At 43.2% G+C, this 20928-nt stretch overlaps 2 protein-coding genes across 4 annotated transcripts in view; one reads left to right on the plus strand and one right to left on the minus strand.

Annotated features, from left to right (window-relative positions):
• The window catches only part of MED23 (mediator complex subunit 23), a 60967-nt gene extending 59218 nt beyond the window's left edge, over positions 1–1749 (plus strand). For all 3 annotated transcript variants that reach the window (XM_029050481.2, XM_029050489.2, XM_029050498.2), the window contains one exon: positions 576–1749. In XM_029050481.2, coding sequence (XP_028906314.1) covers positions 576–749 — 174 coding nt within the window. In that variant the 3' untranslated portion in view covers positions 750–1749. The remainder of the gene's footprint in view (positions 1–575) is intronic.
• Positions 1750–3216: 1467 nt separating this feature from the next.
• ARG1 (arginase 1) lies at positions 3217–20227 on the minus strand. The gene is made up of 8 exons (XM_001505770.6): positions 20013–20227; positions 13378–13450; positions 12162–12336; positions 10054–10213; positions 9678–9772; positions 6913–7017; positions 5065–5201; positions 3217–3853 (listed from the first exon to the last, which is right to left on the minus strand). The coding sequence occupies exons 1-8, from the start codon at positions 20067–20069 to the stop codon at positions 3681–3683; spliced, it is 975 nt and encodes a 324-aa protein (XP_001505820.1). The 5' UTR covers positions 20070–20227; the 3' UTR covers positions 3217–3680.
• Positions 20228–20928: the final 701 nt, after the last annotated feature.

Consider the following 20928-nt stretch of genomic DNA (forward strand, 5'->3'; position numbering starts at 1 on the left):
CTCCCTTTCCCTGAAAACACTCCCAAACTCTCTCAAGCATTTAGTAAAGTATTCTGTAAAGACCATTGATTGAAGCTGGGGTTTTATTGTTTTTAAAAAGTTAAGAAATGTTGTTTGCAATTTAATTTGATATACTGAGAAGCATGAAAAACTCCCATTCCACAACATTTTCTCTTTTTTGCCCTATTTAAACAGCTTTTTAGAAACATTATTATAAGTGAGTTCTCAGAAGTCTAGAAACTGTGTAGAGGGTTAAAAGGCCTCCCCATACCCTTATGAAGTTTGTAGTTTTAAACAACGATACATATGAAAAGACAAACATTTTAGAGCTTTCTGTTGCTATTCAGAGTATGGAATGAATTTTCACTCTTTTTGTTTCTTCTTCACCCATCCATCTGAGAATACTCAGGGTACATGTTTAGCATTTTTCACCAAAGCCTCTTTGATGTTTTCCAGACACATGCTTGTTGCTGTTAAGTGATGAGCAATAGATGGTTTTTTTTGATGTTCGTTAGGATAGGGGATAACAAACCAGCCTGATCCTTTCCTGTTTGTATGCTCTTGTATTTTTTTAGGTAGAGAAAATTATTTGCAATTTAAGACCTGCTCTAAAACTCCGCCTGCGTTTTATAACACACATCAGCAAAATGGAACCAGCTGCAGTCCCTCCACAGGCCATCAACAGTGGTTCCCCGGCACCTCAGCCCAGCCAGGTCCCTGTCAACGTGGCCTTGCCGGTGACCCAATAAAACAGGTGGCTCCTTGGTGGCATGTGGATTCTTCTTGGGCAAGTGAGGAAACCCTGCTCAACCTGAGCACTTGCTCTTTGGAAGAAGAGGAAAACAAAGGTTCAGAATTGTTGCGTTTGATTTGCTGAATTGGTTCCTCTGAAGTTCTCCTTTCCTTTTCTGTATTTGTCTCTAAGAGATAAGAGAAGGCAATGGGGCTAGAGAATTGATCAGAGGTGCTTTGGAGTGTGGTGTTTAGTAGCCAACTGGCATTTCGGGTCTTTTTCTAGCTAGGGATTATTCCTGGCATTCCACTTTAATGACACAATCATTCCTCAAACCGAGATCACTGTCCACCTGAGTAGCCAAAGGCCCTCTAGGGCTCAGATTCTAAGTAATGGAACATAATGTTAGGAAAAGAAATTATTGTTTTTACTGAGTGGAATGATTGATGAGATTTGGTACTCCTTAATAATAGCTTGCAGAGGAAACGAATCCTCCCAAAGTGCCCTGAGAGAATTTTCTGAGACAACTATTCAAGAAAACAGGCTGGAATTTATTCAGGATTTTCCACAGATGAAAGGTGGCTGGACTAAACAGCTGGAAGCCTCATTGCCATTTTGTGGGAAATCGGACATTTTGGTAAAATAATGTTGAAGCCGCCTTTCTCTTTCCTTTTTCTCCATGTAAGATGGGGAAATTTTTTCTGGTCAGTTCTAGTATAGTTTTTATAATATCAAAATTGCTTTTGTATTTGTATAATGTAAAACTTACCTTGCAAGGTGTATGGATTTTGTGATGCATTGTGTTTTGTTAATACAAGAAAAGAGTGACTCAATCAAAATTTGTAAAGTATTCAAATTTAGCTTACTCTCCCAAGCACTTAGTACAGTGCCCTGCACACAGTAAGCTCAATAAATACAGTTGAATGAATGAATGAACAATAAGCACTCGTGGTTGATGGACTGATTGTTTAAAAAACAACAACACTGATTTAATTAAAGAAGCCCTATTGACATACTTTATGATTTTGTTTTACTCATAAAAAGCAGTGACTAGTTTCGAAAGAACAATAAAGGGCTTAAGTAACCTTCAGAATGGTTCCCCAAAGTCCCATGTATACTGTGCAGTTTAGTTCCATATCAATTTAGCAGAAACAGTCGAGAGATGGTTTAGTATGGTGTTTTTTGACAAGTCTTTTATAATTATGGTACTTGTTAAGTGCTTACTATGTGCCAAGCACTGTTCTAAGCGCTGGGGTAGATACACGCTAATCAAGAGGGGCAGAGTCCCTGTCCCCCATGGGGCTCAACCTCTTAATCCCCATTTTGCAGATGAGGTAACCCCAGAGAAATTAGTAACTTGCCCAAGGTCACACAGCAGAAATGTGGTGGGGCTGGGATTAGAATCCAGGTCCTTGGTAAACAGGAGGGAGGGTGGCTCAGAGCAGGACATGCAAATATATAAAATATACACACACACACACACACCCTCCACTTCTACACCCATAGACTGTGTTGACCCAGCAGGACATGCTCACACAGAGACACACATACAGTACAAGAGTCAACAGATTGGACCCCAAACTCCCCATTACCCCCCGTCCCAAACCAGAACCCCATTAGCATTCAAGGTATGTTGGTATGAAGAGATTTGTTTTTTATTTTGCTTTTGTCTTGAGCCGTGTTGTCCTTTAAAAGTGTGAAATCTGCCATAGTCGCAGATATAATTTGTACAAAGCAAAGTGCTGTGGAGGGAATAGCAGTATCTTCAGAGGATGACATTAACAGCAAGAAAAATGTTTCCCCTGATCACTCATAACTGAAGGGTATTTACCTACTATCCTGCTAAGGCTAAGGGGATTTACTACTAGTCCTTCATCCCATTTGGCATGAGGGAGAAGTACCCGGGGCTTATTTAGACAGGGAATTTTTGTCCTAAACAACAGTTTCTGCACAGTTGCCCCCAGAACTCTGCTTCAAGTTTGTCAAAGTGCCAGCTGCTTATTGGGTGACTTTGAATCCTGGTGGTCTCTCTGTCAGCCTATCTGAACTCTGAGGGCCCCACCAGTCTGAGAACCAGAAGGCCAAAAATGTGGTCCATTAATCACGCAATCATGCAGACTGACAACATATCCTGGAATTAGCTCAAGACAAAGTGCTTCGTGGCTGTAAAAGCAATGGTCACCTCTGCATGCTCCCTCCTTAATTAATGCCAGTTTGGTTCTTAGCATCAAGTAGTCTTACCCTGTCCAGGTCAGAGACGAATCCAGTTTTTCAAATGAAAATCACTATTGGAAAAATACAGGTGGTCACAACCAGTGAAAAAGTCTCCAGAAGTACCAGTACTGTCTGCCTTGGTCATGAGTTTGTGACAAAATCACCTTCATGCAGGTAATTGAACCCTCCCATCTTGGCCGTTGGGGCAGTAATGACTGGGTGTAAAAGTCACCCTCTGGAAGAAGGGGTAAGTCCATGCGACAAAAAGATAAAGAAAACCTTCTTTTATTGTGTGTAGACAAAAAAATCGCACATCTCATATGCAATTGCAAAACCTTTAGCAAGTTAAGAGAGCTTTATTGGTACCATAGGGCAAACAGATCCTGAGAAAATGCTTTTTATTGAGAAATTGTAAACACATTTCATGAAAGTAGCATTTCTCATCACCGGGCACAAAGTTGCAGTTGGAAGAGATTTTATTCCCGATTGCTTCCTTTTTTTTTTTTTTTTTAAACACTCAGTGAGATAGTTTAAATATGTTTTTTAAGATAACTTTAAGGATCGCCTTATTTGGGGCCACTACAGCATATGCTTGAGATAAAATTGTCAAATTCTTTAAACAGAAAATAAAAAGAACGATTCACATTCAGGAGTCAGCAGGAAATTGTGTATGTGTGTATGCATGTATATTTGTGGTATGTCCATAATACCATGAGTGCATGCATATTTGTTTTCAATTTGTTTTTTGGGGGTGAGGGCAGTCAGCCGAGCTATGATTACCCTCCCGAGCCACTCCAAAGCAAGACAGGGTTACTGCGACAGCAGTGTTGACTGTCTTGCTCACTTCTTCGGGTGTCTTTCCAAGAGATGGATTGACCTCCATTATGTCTAGTCCCGACAGGAGTCCTATAAAAACAAATGGCAATAATGTTTTGGTGTTTTTTTTTAAACTAAAACTCGGAGGAAGGAATAAAGAGCCTGTATGTAAATAACACCAGCTAGGTGAGATTGCCAACCACGGGATAGAAATCAAGTTCGAAGAGGCTTTCAGACAACTGAGAAGTAGCCCATCAAATACAGGATGTAATCAAGAGAACAAGAGTAAGGTTATTATTTCAGGAATCTAAAGTAAACGTGCCTATATGCTAGAGAAGTAAGGTTGGTTAGGGATAACTACAGCAGAAAATTCTGGAGTTTTGTATGCCATCCGAGTTGAATAGAGATCTCCTGTTATATACTCTTGTTAAACACTTAGCGTCACACTTGGATGTTTTATTAGAAGTACGTATAAGGACCAGGAAGTGCTACCCAATGCCGTTGACATTGTCAAATAAAATTTAGAGACCAAACATGACCTTTTAAAAATAAGGGGAGGATCAGGGCATAAATGATATTACTGGTTCATATCAATCAGCCCCGATCTCCGATTTAGCAGTGGCAACAAGATGCTTCAAGCGATTTCATGAGCAGAGAAACAGGAAAATTAATAATGTGTTTTTGGTATTTTTAAACTCGGATTCCTTACTCCTTTTAAAGCTGTCTTTTATAGCACTCTCTCCAAAGTAATGAAAGGCTTACTAGTAAGGTGTCAATCAGTGACTACCACAATGAGCAGAATGAGAAGAATAACTTTAAAATGGTGTGAGAGTTAAATTAGCCATAAAATCAGAACTTCCTGGTCATAAAGGTGATACACCTGACAGCATGGGTCTTTAAGAACAGAGTGAGCAATATCAGTAATGAATGGTTTATGGATAGGCCCTCTGAACAACATGACTTCTTGAGTATCTGCTAGTTCTAGGTTCTAGGGAAATCAAGTTAAATTCAAAATGAAGAGAAACTTGGCCCCAAATGTCTACAACTTGAGTCATCTATAGTTGCAGTAGCAGATCAGCAAGACATCATCAGAGAACTAGGAACAAAAGTAGGCATGGAAAAACCATTAAATAAAAAGCCATTCCAGGATGCTTTTCCCAAACTGCTATTCAATTTCCAAGCTGTTTATCTGGAAAACCAAAGACCCCAAATTGGTAAACTAATTTATGACACTCTTCCATTGGAGCCGAAAGAGGTATCGTCTATTATCAGGTTAAACATTTCCCGGATCTGTGTTGTACCTGTTTTATAAATTTCTTCTGTGATGTAGAGGCCTTCTCTGTAAGACAGACCTCCAGGAACAGGTGTGCCGGTAGCCGGTGTGTGAAAAGGGTCCAGCCCATCAACATCGAAGCTCAGGTGAATTGGTCTCTTCTTTCTTTAAGAGGTAAGTAAAAAATTCAGAACGCAGGGACATTGCTTACACTGAGTGGATTCAGACAAGGTTGGGCTGCTGGAAAAAAAATAATGAATTGGGATCCCATCCCTTGCTTGGAACTTCATCTGAGGACCAAGGTAAAATCTTTCTCACATAGTGGCTGGTGGTCACTCAGTCAATTGTATTTATTTAACATTCACTGTGTGCAGAGCACTGTACTAAGTGTTAGGGAGAGTACAATGTAACAATGTAACAGAAACATTCCTGCCCACAAGGAGCTTACAGTCTAGAGGGGGAGACAGTCATTAATGTAAATAAATTATAGATATGTACATAAGTGCCGTGAGGCTGGGAGATGGGATAAATAAAGGAAGCAAGTCAGGGCGACACTGAAGGGAGTTGGAAAAAAGGAAAAAACTTATCAGGGAAGACCTCATTGAGGAGATGTGCCTTAAATAAGGCTTTGAAGCCGGGGAGAGTAATTGTCAGGTAATAGTAATTATAGTACTTGTTAAGCTGTTTTAGTAATATAATAGTAATACTATATACTATAATATATACTATACTATACTATAATATACTAATATTATACTATTATAATAGTAATTATAGTACTTGCCAAGCATTGTTCTAAGTTCTAGAGCAATGTTCTAAGCACTGGGTATGATGAGGGAGAGTGTTCCATGCCAGAGGGAGGACATGGGCGAGAAGTCGGCTACAAGAATGACGAGATCAAGGTACAGGGAGAAAGTTGGCATTAGTAGAGCAAAATGTCCAGGCTGGGTGTAGTAGGAAAGTAGCTCAGAGATCCTAAGGTACTCGCTGCGGGGAAGTGATGGGGATCAATGCCCCCATGAGTTTCTGAGCTTGAGATGAGACTGCCTCATCTCAGGGCTCTGACAAGATCTGAAAGTTTCCAGTCAAGGCTCAAAGAACCCAGAGGGTGGCTCTCCCACGCCCACACCCCTCTAATCTTCCAGTCTCCTTTTTGCCCTCATACTCAAAATATGAAGTTGGCACAGTGTCTCAGGTCATTGCTTCTTTCCAGCAAAGTTGCTTAATAATAATAATATTTACAGTATTTGTTAAGCACTTACTATGTGACAAGCACTGTTGTAAACACTGGGGTAGATAAAAAGAAATCAGGTTGTCCCACGTGGGGCTCAGTCTTAATCCCCATTTTACAGATGAGTTAACTAAGGCACAGAGAAGTTAAGTGATTTGCCCAAAGTCCAGAGCTGATGTGGCGGAGCTGGGATTAGAACCCAAGTCCTCTGACTGTCAAACCCGGGCTTTTTCCACCAAGCCACGCTGCTTCCACTGACCGATGTCACAGGAGGACATTTACCACTAGTAGGCACTGGGGTGACTTGCCCAAGCAGACAAGCAGGAGAGCTAGGATTAGAACCCAGCTCTTTCTGACTCATCATATAAATTGATCGCTTAGTGTGTGCAGAGTATTATACCAAGCGCTTGGGAGAGTTGGTAGACGCCTTCCCTCCCACAGTCTAGAAGCCCCAGGTCTATGATCTATCCCCTAGACCACACTGCTTCTGAATTCTGAATGTTGGCCTTCAGAATTCACAGCTACCTCTTTTGATTTTTATATTCAGCAAGGATGCTAATACATTTAAAGATGGTATTTGATATATTGCGTACACTTACATCAACACTGAGATAGCTGCAATTCTTAAAAGTAGTATTGACTTACCTTCCCAGCAAATAGCTAAGTGTTTCTTCCATAACCTTGCCAATTCCAAGCTTATCCACCTCACTCATTGAATAGCATTTAATTCCCAGATTCTTCACAATACAGCTGCAAAACAGTAGAAATGAGTTTCAAATATTAGTGCTTAATATTTGTTAAGCACTTAGTAGGTACCAAGCACAATATAATCCAAGAAGAAAAGGTCCCTATTCCACATGGGGCTTATGGTGTAAGGGGAAGGAAAAGAGATACTGATCTCCATTTTACAGATGAAGAAACATAAGAAACAGAGAAGTTAAGTGACTTGCCCAAGGTCATATAGCAGACAAGAGGTGGAGCCAGGATTAGAATCCAGGTCTCAGGACTCTTGTGCTTTTTCCACTGTGTGGATATGCTGCTTCTTCCTCCATTACTAGTTGAGTGAAAATAAATCATATACCGTAAGTTGGATTGCTATGTCTAGGCTTCCCAAATTTGTGCAAAATGCTATTAGCCACATTACCTTAAAAATTACCTGCAAAATGGCCCATTAGGAAGCCATGAACAAATGACAAACTGGGTATTTAATTCTGCAACCAAGATTTATACTCAGAAGATGAATGCCCTTAATAACATTAATCCAAAATTAATCAGTCCATGCAGCACATTTGCTCTGCCTATTAGTCATATTAAAGAGACAAGCTGCTTTACTCCAACAAAAATTAATATTGAAGATAGAGGTAGTGGCATATCTGCTCATCTGTGGCTATCAAAAACTCTGAGTCATCCAAAATTTAGTCGCAACGATCAACTGCTGGCAAATCAACGGTTCAGTGTTCAGTTGTCCACAGACCAAAACTTCAACAAAACCAGTCATAGATACTTCTCCCCAACTCCTAACATTCCCCTCTAAATCCAAACCTGGACAACGTTTTTCAACAATTGAAGTTGTCAAAGGATTGGTTTTGAATTGCGGAATTGGATTGAATTAGAATATGTGAATGACGGGACTTAAGGTGATTTCTAAGCACAGAATTTTAGGCTATGATTAAGTGGAGGTTGTAAAATGATTAGTAGTGCTATAAGTGTTTGCTGTGCTCCAAAGATACCACTGAAGGCGGCGGTCTGAGGAGGTGGCAGTCAGTAAAGGCTTCCTGGATAGGTGGGATAATAGGGAAGAGGAAGAACAATCGCTCCCTTTCCATCCCCCAAGCACTCCCTTTTAGATGCAGCCCAAGGCTGAAGAGAGAAAGCAATCTATGGCAGTGTTTCTCTTGAAAATTTGGCGGTCTCTTGGGCCATCCCTGCCTCCATCTTGGAAACCTAGATAGCTCTTAATGAGAATTATTACAATAGTTGGGAGATGGGGAAACTTAAAACTGTTGAGACCTCATCTTTCAACTGGCCCACACAAATGGGGATAGTTGGTAAAAACTCAGAAGGACAATCCTGACTTCAGAAGCCTCCTGTATATCATTGCCCATCCCTGATTTTGGAAATGTAGTGTAATGAGCCACTTTTGAGAGCTACAAATCCCAGGTTCTCCTCTTTCGCCTAATTGTATGTACTTCTGGAAGGGGAAGGCTGGGGACAGGAAGCCAGTGGGAATTTGAGCTGTTCCAGGGATCTGAAAATCTACTGCTGCTGCCTATAATTAGAGGAGAGGGAGGAGGAGGGAAGAGACTCAAAGGTAGGCCACTAAAACCCTTCTCCATAAAAGCAAGATTGAGAAGCAGCATGGCTCAGTGGAAAGAGCACGGGCTTTGGAGTCAGAGGTCATGGGTTTGAATCCCGGCTCTGCCACTTGTCAGCTGTGTGACTGTGGGCAAGTCAATTAACTTCTCTGTGCCTCAGTTACCTCATCTGTAAAATGGGGATTAAAACTGTGAGCCTCACCCGGAACAACCTGATTACCCTGTATCTACCCCAGTGTTTAGAACAGTGCTCTGCACATAGTAAGCACTTAACAAATACCAACATTATTATTATTAATAGGTCAGACCAATGGTGTACACAATTATTCTGTCTCCAAACTTGGCATCAAATCAACTGGTGGTATTTATTAAGAGCTTACAATGTGCAAAGCACTGTATAATTATTGGAACCATGAGTTGATTACCCTCCATGACAAATTTGTCCTTACTCCATTGTATTGTACTCTCCCAAGTGCTTAGTACAGAGCTCTGCCATTAGTAAGTGCTCAATAAATACCATTTTGGCTATAGAGTAAACTGGCCAGGATTATCATTGACCACAATACAGGAAGTTCTTTAACCCAGGGTGGTATTCCCAAAGAAAACTGCATTCACGGGAATTTGTGTTCTAGTAATTGAGCCTTGGCTGTCAGCATGTACAAGTGCAGAACCATGTCTTCCAAAACCCCATCAATTTGTAGTCAGCTAGTTGTCCATTATTAGAAGAAGGTCATCAAATTCCTCATTGGCGAGCTATCCAGAAAGTGCAGTAAACCATGCATTATAGAACGTACTGTTGAGGATCTGTTCTGTTCTTCCCACAGTCGCCATCGTCAAGATGTTTAATGCCCAAAGGACTCACCAGGAATTACGTAGAAATGGGACTCTGGGAGACTAAGTAACTGCCAGGGCTGAGGGTGACTATCATTTTCAGCAAATCCAGGAAAATGATCAATCCATCAATCTTACTTATTGAGCGCTTACTGTGTGTACAGCAATATAAAGTGCTTGGGAGAGTACAATGTAACATTCCCTAGGAAATGCAAAGATAAAGATGAGTGCAGGCCCTCTTGAAAAGAAAAGAATTAGACTCACTGTTCACCAGGATCCACATCTCTCAATCCAATATACACAATGTCCTTGGCTGATATGCACGGTGTCACCCAAGAGAATCCAGGAACATCGGGGATCTAATAGAATACACAAAAAAATTGGGTTCAGCTAGGTTTCTCCCCCTCACCATTCAAGGAAGCCATAAAATCCAAAATCTGATGCCCTCATTGAGTTGCCAGACACTCACATTGCATAGAGTTAAAAAATAGAATTTAATTTTTTAAAAAGGTATAAAATGGCTTAGGCATAATTTTTAGTCCTGAAGGACTCAGAACTGTACAATTTGCCCAAATCTCCCCATCACTCCCAAACCTCCCTCCTATGTCACACGTGCTGACATCCCAGCTCTCCCATCTACCTTGGACTTCAGCTCCTTCATGAGGAAAGCCACTGGCTGCCCGTGCAGGTTACCACTAGTGGATGTCTCCGGAGTGTTGATGTCAGTGTGGGCGTCGACCCAAATGACGCAGAGATCAGGGTGAACCCTTGCGTGGCCAGAGATGCTCCCAATCCCCAGGCTTCAAGAGCAGAAAAGTTGGTGTAAACACAAAGGTTGCAACATCTTGATGTACACACACACACACACACACACACACACAGCACTCAGCATGTTTATGCTTTGGAAATTGCTCTATTTTTCTTTGAAAATCAAAGGTCACTGCTAAATGTCCTCCAAAATGGAGCAGCGTCCAGTGTGTAATCAAAACTGTACTGATAAATGGGGGGGATGTCAAAAAGAAAAAAAACACCTGGAAAATGTAGAGCTTGTCTTTAATATTCACTGTCAGACATTCATGCTTTAATCATCTGTTTTTTGGTGGGGGTTTTTTAAAGATTTCACAGAATCAAGCCATAACAATCTATCAATCAGTGGTATTTAATCGAGCATGTACTGTCTGTAGGGTACTGTACTAAGCACTTGGGAGAATTAAATACAAGGGAGTTTGTAGAGACAGTCTGACCACAAGGAACTTATAGCTTAGGGCGGGGCAGACACTAATATAAAGAAATAATTTACAGCTATGTACTTACGTGCTGTGGGCTGAAGGTGGGGTGAATACCAAATACCCAAAGGGCACTGTTCCAAATGCAGACTCTTAAAGAAGGATGTGTTTGCACAGCCCTAGCAAAGGACACCATTGCCCAGGGATACCCTTCCAAGACCAACACGGGTAGAAATTCTATTTCTCCTTCTTCACTAATTCTTTTTTTTCCCTCCACTACCTCTGACTTCTTCCTCTCTTGGAAAATGTTACATTCCGCAGGTGGTAATTTTCTCCCTGTCTTTATCCACTCATAGCATGAATGCAGACAGCTGCTTCCCTTACAATCTTCAACTATCTTTACCAGGTCTATGGCTTCCACCTCGATTGGGTCTATGGCTTCCATCTCATCCCAGGTCCTTGGCAGTTAGCCTCAGGCAGGAGCTTTGGAAGGTCCTGTTCTCATGCAACAACATTAGGTATCCACCCTCCTCTTCTTCCTCCTCGCCTCTCTCTCTCTCTCTGCACTCCCCCACCTTCCTGCCCTTCAGACCCCATACACAATGAACATAACCCAGATCAGCAATTCTATGGCCTTCTCTTTCCCTCCCTCTCCCTCTTCTATAAGTGGGAGAATCAAGCTACAGAATCCTGCGATGATCCAAAAGGTGGGGACATGAGGAAAGGAGAGAAGAGAAAGAAAGAGGGTAGAGTGAAGAAGGGTTGAATACTAAGAAAGCTTAATGTCATTTGCAGGCACTGAAATATCTCCCATCCTTCAGGAAACCAGTGCGCCAAAGAAGGCCTTGTAATAACATCCATTTCCACTTATCAATGGGCCGATGGTTGTTTATCCAGGCCCTTCTGTTATCCCTCTCCCGTATGTTATTCCGGTTCATTCTGACCCTCAATTTCTCTACCTGAAGAGAGGAAGAAAAAGGGGTGAAACAAATCACTCAATTTCTGCTACTCGGTAGCAGGTCTGAGGAAAATTGGGGTTGAGGGACTTAAAATTCCCAGCTGAAATGGTGTTCGGTTCATCCCTGGGGTCCACTTAAGTCATTCCTCTCCACTCACCCTCCAAAATTGAGATTGGATAATATGGAACCCTGAAATCTAGGTTAATCTGTTCGGAGGTGGGAAAGTCAGTTTTTGGGTTCTGTTTCAATTTACCCCTTTCCCACTTATGTTTCCATACGATTGAGTCAGTTTTTAATTCAGAGGAGAGAAATAAGCTAGGATTTGAACCAAGCTGAAATAAATCACCCTCCATTCTCTTTTAGAACTCTGGTAGTATGTATTAATCACAGTGTAAAAGTTGTGATGACAGAGCTACCCCAGTGGCAATGTAAGGATTTCCCGAGAAGTGGAGACACTCCTAGGGACAATAAGAATGAAAGAAAAATCAATCTGGTGTTTCTTATTGTCCTGCCTTCTCTCGTTTCACTAGTTGCTTGTTCAGCTGTCTCTCTGACAGATTCACCTGTGATCCCCGCCGAGAACCACGCTGACCCTGCCACTCTTCTTCACGTCCGCCACCATGCTGGCCAGTCCCTGGTTGGTTTGTCCCACTGAGCGCGGGTTCTTCACATTTTGAAATGGACTGTCATTGGGAGCATCAACAATGGCCAGATTCCCATAGTCCTTCACATCGCAACCTGGATCGGGGATTCAAAGGCACAGGTTACTCTCAGGAGCTCTGGAATGGGTTGACCTCTAGCCTTTTGATGATACTGTCCGAAGCAGAGCAAGACTTCTTCCAGGACAACAGGTGGTGTCCTCCCCAGAGGTCTTAGTGTAGTGCTTCGCTCTTAGTAAGAACTCAGAAAATATTGACGATGAAATTAAAGTAAGCCATAGCATGACAGTGGAAGGTATAAGAACGACTAATACTAAAGGAAACTGCAACACAGTGAAAACCAGAGAAGGAAGGAATAAAAAGGAACCCATCCATGGTTGCCCTTGAGAAAATCCACACAAATCCTGGGGCTCTGGAAGGGAAAGATTAGGGTACAAGCCTGGTTTTGATGGATTATATCTCCTGGAACATATATGAACCGGAACCTGGGTTGTAGCAGTCCCTAGATTAGAATTCAGGCTTTAGCTTGACCAGTGGCTTTTTGTACAGCTGTGGAAAATGTCATTCAACCTTTCTGGGATTTGACTGTTCCTTTTGGAAGGGCATCTTACCTACTTGGCAGATAGTGGGAGTATAGTGCTTAGAACGGTGCTTGGCAGATAGTAAGCACTTAAATACCAAAATAATAATGATTAAAACACTCTGTTCTCCTGTATGTGGGACTACTATTCCACAGAACCTCAGAGTAAGGAAACCTCATGTTAGTAACTCCCGCTGCATATGACCATTTCTTCCTAAACCATGGCGACTATATTCAGGCAGGCTTGCGTTGTCGGAAGAACATTCCCTAATTCTGCTGGTGTGTTCTCTCCAAGACGTGTAATGAAACTATGGATTTTGGCCGAACAGGTTGTATTCTAAATGTGTATTGTAGGCATCGTATAGACTTGTACACCAACCCCTACCTGGCTTGCAAGTTACAGGCCAGACTGATCTACATATACTTGGGTGGACTGTTAATATGAACTGAAAATGTATAAATTGATTCCATGATAAGTTTTCATTCTTGGTGAACTGCGTGCCTTATCACTGGTATTTTCCTTGCCAGTGGAAATATTACCTTGTGCTTCGAGTTTCTCTATCAGACCAGCATTTCTCAGATAAAGCGGCCCTTCTTCCACTCCTCCTCGTGGCTGGATGGAAAAAAAATACAAGATCGGTTATCATCGATGAATTCACGCTGCCCCTTCGGTCTTGGTAGGCCTCAATATAGAAGGCGCCATATGTGTCTCTAACATCGCTCAACTGCTTAGAGTTACTCGAATGGATCGTATATAAGGTCAGAGAAACCCAAGCTCAACCTCATGGGGCACAAAAAGCAGATGACATTATATGTAGTACTGGACAATAGAGTTATCTCCTAGTTCCACTCCTTCCTTTCACTCTTTCTCCCTCCTCTCCCACCACCTTTCTGCTCCACTGGACTCCCACGAGGTCACGAGCTAAGACCGCAATACCTGCTCCCATGAGCTGGGGAGGAAGAGGCAATATGGGAAGGGGTATGAGCCACTGTCAAGCCCAAGAGGTACTAGCATAAGCTAGGGTGTAGCAAGTAGTGTGGCCTAGTGGAAAAGGCATAGGCCTGGGAGACAGAGGACTTGGATTCCAATTCTGGCTCCATCAGTTGTCTGCTGTGATATCTGGGGCAAGTTAAGTGACTCGTCTGTGCCTCAGCTCCCTTATCTATCAAACGGGGATTGAGTCCTCCCTCTGAATTAGACTGTGAGCCCCATATGAGACAGGGACTGTCCAACACGATGATCTAGTATCTACCCCAATGCTTAGTATAGTGCCTGGCATGCAGTAAGCACTGTACAAGTATCATAATTACCTTTGTTATTATTAAAGAGGAAGAGGAGTGCCTGTGCTAATGATCATGCCTCAGCCCCGAAGGAGAGAGAGCAGGAAGAGAAGGCACCAATGGCAGGAAATGGGAGCTTTAAATCAGCAATCCATGATTTCAGCCCTGGGGAATTGAGCCTCCCGTAACCCCTGTCCAAACCAACTAACTTCCAGGCCCGACAAGGGGAGAATTTGGCGGTAGACCGGGGCAACTGCCTTGCTGAGACTGGCCAGTTCCAGGGTCTCCACTGTTGGCTCACCTTCGTGGCTACTCCAGTGCCTAGTCACACAGAGAAGCAGTGTGACTCAGTGGAAAGAGCACGGGCTTGGGAGTCAGAGGTCATGGGTTCTAATCCCAGCTCCGCCACTTGTCTGCTATGTGACCTCAGGCAAGTCACTTAACTTCTCTGTGCCTCAGTTACCTCATCTGTAAAAATGGGGAATAAAAAATATGAGCCCCACGTGGGACAATCTGATTACCTTGTATTTACCCCAGAGCTTAGAGCAGTGCTCAACACGTAGTAAGCATTTAACAAATACCATAATTATTAATTATTATTATTATTATTCCTCACCCTCCTCATCCTTTCCCCATCATCCAACAGATTGTATGGGAAACTGAGGTGGGGAAAGGAAGCAGGGAGGATCCCTCAGGCATACTTTTTATACTTGGTCCAGGACGTTCAAGCTCCTCTTGGCCCGTCCACCCTCTCGCCTGCCCATCACTGGGATTGAGCCCCTTGAAGGGTCAGCAACCCCTTTAAGATCAGCTATGTTGGGACTCCAGTAGAAAACTGGAACGCATGGGCTGCTTCGTACCTGGAGCTGGGCTCTCAGCTGGGAGGATGGCAGAGCCATGACGATACCAGAATAGCACCAGGAGGCGGAAATGAGCTCCGCTTGGTGCCATAATTGCCACCCGTCTCCTTCCTGCCCCCATTCCTTTCGACAGTGCCACTGGGCAGCAGGCCTCCTGACACACTAGCCATCTTCATTAAGATTGTCTCTATCTGTTGCCAAATTGTACATTCCAAGCGCTTAGTACAGTGCTCTACACACAGTAAGCACTCAATAAATACCAATGAATGAGTGAATGAATAGACATCCCAAGCAGTGTCCATGTCGGTAAGGTCACGTGGACACAATTCCCTCTCGGGTCAGGGGGCCGCTGGGTCATCATCAGCATTGACATCAATGGTATTTATTGAGCACTTACTATGTGCGGAACACTTTACTAAGTGCTTGGGAGTACAATGCAACAGAATTAGCAGATATGTTCCCTGCCCAAAAAAAGGATCACAGATTAATCTGAAACTCAAGGACTACAGCGCATTAAGGCCCTGTAGGAATCCAGCCCTGGGTGATCTTAATCTTATTATGCTTGTACTACTGGATAAGGAAACAGTTGGGGTTTTTTCCGAAGTTACATGTTCTCAATTCTCTATTGAATTACCCTGTTTTCTTCATTTTAAACAAGCAAAAACTACACTTGCACTCCATATGCTTGATATTGTAGAAAATATTCTTCATGGAGTAAGCAGAGAGCAAGTAATTGTACATAAAGATGCAGCCTGCTTTATTAGAGGAAAATGCTATCCACTTTTCTCTTTGTATTCAGCTAGACATTCAGCTCTGCAGATGTCTACAGGAACTGAGGCCTAAGGTATGAATATTTTAGTCAAAGCAACAAATGTCTTCCACCCTTTTTGAGACTGAAGAAACTACACAGTCACCTGAAACTCAACCCCCTTAATAATGATACTAATGATGGTATTTATTAAATATTTACCAAGTGCCACGCACTGACAGAACATCACTCTTACCTCCTCCATAGCCTTATTAAAATCACAATTCAAAAAGGTTTTCCCTGATTAAGCCCTATTTCCTCTCCACTCCCACCAGTGTCACCCTAGCACTTGGATTTGTACCCCTTATTCACCCCACCCTCACTCCCACAGCACTTAGGTACTTATCTGATTTCCCCACTGGATTGTGAGCTCCTTATAGGCAAGGAACGCATTCACCAACTCTGTCTTCTAGACTGTAAGGTCATCATGGGCAGGGAATGTGTCTTCTTATTGTTGTTTTATACTCTCCCAAGCACTAGTACAGTGCTCTGCATACAGTAAGTGCTCAATAAGTGATCGATTGAAGCATTGGTATATTCAAGTTAATCAAATCTAATGTATGTTCTATTCCCCACAGGGCTCCCATTCTAAGCTGAAGGCAGAAAAGGAATTTACCTCCACTTTACAAATGAGGGAACTGAGGCCTAGAGAAATTAAGTGTATTTGCCCAAGAACACACAGCAGACTCGTGATCAAGCTGGAGCTAGAACCAGGGTCTTCTGACTCTCAGTCCCGTGCTCTTCCCACTAGACCATGCTGCCTCCTCCCAGCAGCCAAAGAAAAGAGAGCCAGTGTGATGGAACCAAGGTCATATCTCTATAGGAAAGAATGTGACATTCGGCTCAAAGTGTTTGCTTTCGGTCTGTGTCCCCCGGCTACACAGAGTTCAAAGAAACAAGGCCGCTGAAGAACAGACCATCCCGTCTGGAGCTGTTTGTATCCGTGACGGTTAGTTTCCTAATCCCTCCTCCTGAGTCACTCGGATCACATCCCCTACCCTGACTCTGGGCTTGGTGGCCTCAACATATCTACCTGGCCATTCAGATGTGGGGCTAGTTCTTTCTGACTAGAAAGCAGTGTTGCCTAGTGGAAAGAGTGTGGGCCTGGGAGTCAGAGGACCCAGGTTTTAATCTCAGCTCTGCCACCTCAGTTCCCTTATTTGCAAAATGGATTCAGTGCCAGTTCTCCTTCCTACTTAGTCTGTGAGCCCCTGATGGAATGTGATTATCTTGTATCTACACCAGTGCATATACTTAGTACTGTGCTTGACACATAGTAAGTGCTTAACAAATACCACCTCTGCCATTATTCCTAGGCGAATGGGGATGCTCTCCAGACAGTTTTGGGAAATGAGCTCAAGAAGCAGCATGGCTTACTGGATAAAGCATGGGCCTGGGACTCAGAAGGATCTGAGTTCTAACCCTGGTTCTACCACTTGTCTGCTGTGTGACCTTGGGCAAATCACTTAACTTCTCTGTGCTTCAGTTAACCTCATCTGTAAAATGGGGATTAAGACTTTGAGCCCATTATGGGGTATGGTCCGTGTCCAACCCCAGTGCTTAGTATAGGGCCTGGCACATAGTAAGTGCTTAATGAGGGCTGGACCATTTTGTTTTAAAAACGGGTCAATTTGGTCATAGGTGCCCACCCCCACTTCCTGAAAGCTTTCCCAAAGGACCACAGCTATTCTATTTCATATCTATTTCATATGTATTTCATATCCTCTTTGTATGTCATTTTTGTCCAAGCTTCGGAGCCATCTTCAATCTATCACTTTACTGATTCCAGCATTAGATCCATTGACAAAGGATCACTATCAGGGACTCACACAATAAAGTGGAGAACCCCTCCCCACCACTTCAGTGGAATTAGTTGCCTGCTAAATTACTAGTTCATTTAGTCTGTCTCATTTAATGAGCACTTACTGTGTGCAGAGCACTATACTAACCACTTAGCTGTTCTCATTCAGTTGGAAGCATCCCCCTGCTCTAGCCAAAGTGTCATCAATCAATCATATTTGTCAAGCGCTTACTCTATGCCAAACAATGTACTAAACTCTTGGGAGGCTATGGTAAAACAATATGACAAAGCTGAAAGACACGTTCCCTGCCCACAGTGAGTTTAAGCCTTTTCCTGGATAGCCTTGCCAATAGGCAGGCGATCAGGGACTAAGGCTGAGCAGGACGAGGATGGTGGTTGATCCCTTACTCGTGTCCCAAAATCTGTTTTTCCCTGAATCATTTTTGTCTATAGGGCTGTGAGTATTTCCATTACCGTCTTAGCTCTAGTCCAGTCTAGTCCAGTTGACTGTCTCCAGCAGTGGCAACGGAGGGCACTCGGGGGAATGGTCCCTTTCTAAACACCCATTCGTGCGTATGCCCTATAGACTGGGACACTATATTTGGGAATAATAACATGAGAAACATCTGAGAACTGATGTGCAGATGATCCATAAATTGTACCATGAACTCTGATTTAATAATAATGTTGGCATTTGTTAAACGCTTACTATATGCAAAGCACTTGTAACAGCTCCCCATGACTTCAGCTTTTCATTTGCTGGGTCAGTGAGCTATCCACTATTTTGCAGGGTGGGGACCAGACTAGGAAGTATGCACCCATCTTCCCAAGGATTATTATATATGAGTTCAGTCTGGAATCATCCACCTCCCCCACCCTTGGTGGGTAGAATGTCTGCATGGAGGGAAAGTAGGGGAGGAAGAGGGCAGGGCTCTCAGGGAGCCTTGTAGAACTGGGCAGGGTGAGGCTAATTCACAAAGTCCCCGATGTAAAATTACACCCTTGGCAGAAACCCAAAGATAAAGTGACTCAGGAGTAAGGTTCTAACTGGGTCCCTTATTTTGAGACTATCCTGAGACCCTCTGAATCTTCCCTCATTTCCCACTTGTTAGAAAGACAGGGCCATCTGGAGGGTCTCAAAGAAAAGCTGAATCTCTTTTCACTGGCCATTTAGCCACCTTGTCAGCGGCTGCCCTTCCAGTCCTCTGTACTTTCTGAGTTCCCACAGGCTGCCAGAGAGACCACACCCAATTTTGCTTTGGCAAGAGGAAAACCTCAGTTCTACACTTCTAATAGGCAGAGCTGGAGAGCAAGAAGATGCAGACAGAGCTCAGACAGGCGACTGAATCAGGAAAGGGGGACTCCAAGAGATGGGGGAGAGGAACACCAAAATTAGAAAACTAGCCAAAAATGGAAAAAAGATCACCAAGCAGTGAGACCAAGCTATGGCCTTTCTTTCAGCTTCTCCAGAGGACTGTGAACTGGCTTTCCCTCTACCTGAATATGGCTACAGCAACTGGACAGGAAAATTATGCTTAAGGAATCTTCCAGGAATTGTCTTCAATTGCTTTCCTACTGGGGCACCTGGAAGTGCTAAGGAAATATGAGGAGTTTGCAGATTGCCCCTAGAAGAAGCTCTATGTAAGTAGGCTGCATTTTCGTGAGGTAATTTGAATTAGCCGAGTCTCCCCACAGTGACTTTTCCCAAAGGAATTACGGTAGCTACCCTGCTGAATCTTTCCCTTTAGGTAGCCATTCTAACTTTCAGGATTCAGCTTCACTAAAATCCAGAGAGAGGACAAATGAGGTTGTTCAAACTCACCCACCAAGTCAGGATTTTTAAATGATCTACAATGGAAGAAAAATCCAAATACATCAGTTTTTTCCACCCCCTAGACTGTAAACTCATTGTGGGCGGGGAATGTTATACTGTGCTCTTCTAAGTGCTTTGGAAAGTGCTCTGCACACAGTGAGCACTCCATAAATATGATTGATTGATTCTTAAGCACTGATTAAATCCCTAAACAAGAAAATCATTAATTTATTCAGTTGTATTTATTGAGCGCTTACTCTGTGCTAATCTGAACCCTTGTAGGGAGCAAAAATGACAAACCTGTTTGTCAAACAAAATAAAACTTCTTTACCTAAATGGTTCATGAATCCTAGGAGAGAGCCAGCGGTTCAAACATGAAACAGTTTAGGCAGAAAACAGAGACACAAACAAAAGGGGGCTGCGGCCAACATCAAAAAGTAAAGCACGGCTCTGAAGTTGAAACTTGACTCAAACAATACTTTAGAAGCCCAGATAAATGATAACAAAGAATCTAAGTCCAACAGCGTGGTAACGTTAAAATTCTGAGGCTTAATAAAGAGGTCCCCAAATGACCATCCACCTTAAAGGAAATGTGAATGCAGGTTCACCTACCTGTCCCTTGGAGAAAGGCGCGCCGATGATCCCCACTGATTTTGCCTTGCCACTCATCCTGCCCGCTCTGTTTTCCAAGTGTCCCCTGAAGTCAATAATCGTTCTCCTTTGCTTGTCAGCCCCGGTGACTCTCAGTGGCAGAGGTCACGTTTGTTTCCATTTATAATTGGGTTGAGGCTGTTTACCTTGCTGGGGATGAGGAAGAGGAACTCTCTCTCTCCGCCCACCAACCGAGTTGCGTACATGGCACCTAAAAAATCCCCAGTCCTAACCCCCGGGCCGGAAGGGCAGTGGGGGCCAAAGGTGCAAGGGCAATTTACTTTCTGACTCCAAATTTAGGATTTTAATTGAGCGTAATAAAGTGTGTGTGAATGTTTCTTCCATTTGACAAGGGCTGGAGAGCAAAGCATTCCCCCTGGACAGTGCTGCAAGGGAACTGTGAATTGCAACGAGCTTTAGATTCCTCAGAGAGGTGCTGACACACCTGATTCCTAACAGGTGAGTAGAAGCAGCTTCATCACCAAGAGTACCAGAAAGGGATATATAGAACAGAATCCGAGAGTGGGAGGCTCCTCTAGAGAGCTTCTGTCCCAGGCTGTTTTGCTATCAGTACCAATGCTACTTATGGGGCACTTTTTATGTGGAGACTGCCAAACTAGCCACTGGGGACCGATGCCTTAGTGGAATTGCCTGAGCAGCTTTGGGGCTTTATGTAGAGCTTAGCCAGGAGGCGTTTATAGCTCCAAACTAGGATTTCCTATTTCCTGGGAGGAAAAGCTGTTTCTACTTTTCATGATGTGAAGCAGTATGGAAAGAGGACAGGCCTGAGTCAGAAGACCTGGGTTCTAATTTTGGCTCTGCCACCTGCCTGCTGTGTGAGCTTGAGCAAGCCACTTTATTCTCTATGCCTCGATTC

The sequence above is a fragment of the Ornithorhynchus anatinus genome, chromosome 2 (genome assembly GCF_004115215.2).
Source record: "Ornithorhynchus anatinus isolate Pmale09 chromosome 2, mOrnAna1.pri.v4, whole genome shotgun sequence".
Classification (NCBI taxonomy): domain Eukaryota; kingdom Metazoa; phylum Chordata; class Mammalia; order Monotremata; family Ornithorhynchidae; genus Ornithorhynchus; species Ornithorhynchus anatinus.

Excerpts from the sequence above, each read along its gene's own strand:
- ARG1 (XM_001505770.6), bottom strand. The coding sequence starts at position 20,069 with ATGAGTGGCAAGGCAAAATCAGTGGGGATCATCGGCGCGCCTTTCTCC. Across the intron at positions 7,018-9,677 it reads GATGTGGATCCTGGTGAACA|CTGTATTGTGAAGAATCTGG; the intron begins GTGAGTCTAATT and ends ACTGTTTTGCAG. Across the intron at positions 3,854-5,064 it reads AGAAGAAATTTATAAAACAG|GACTCCTGTCGGGACTAGAC; the intron begins GTACAACACAGA and ends TTGTTTTTATAG.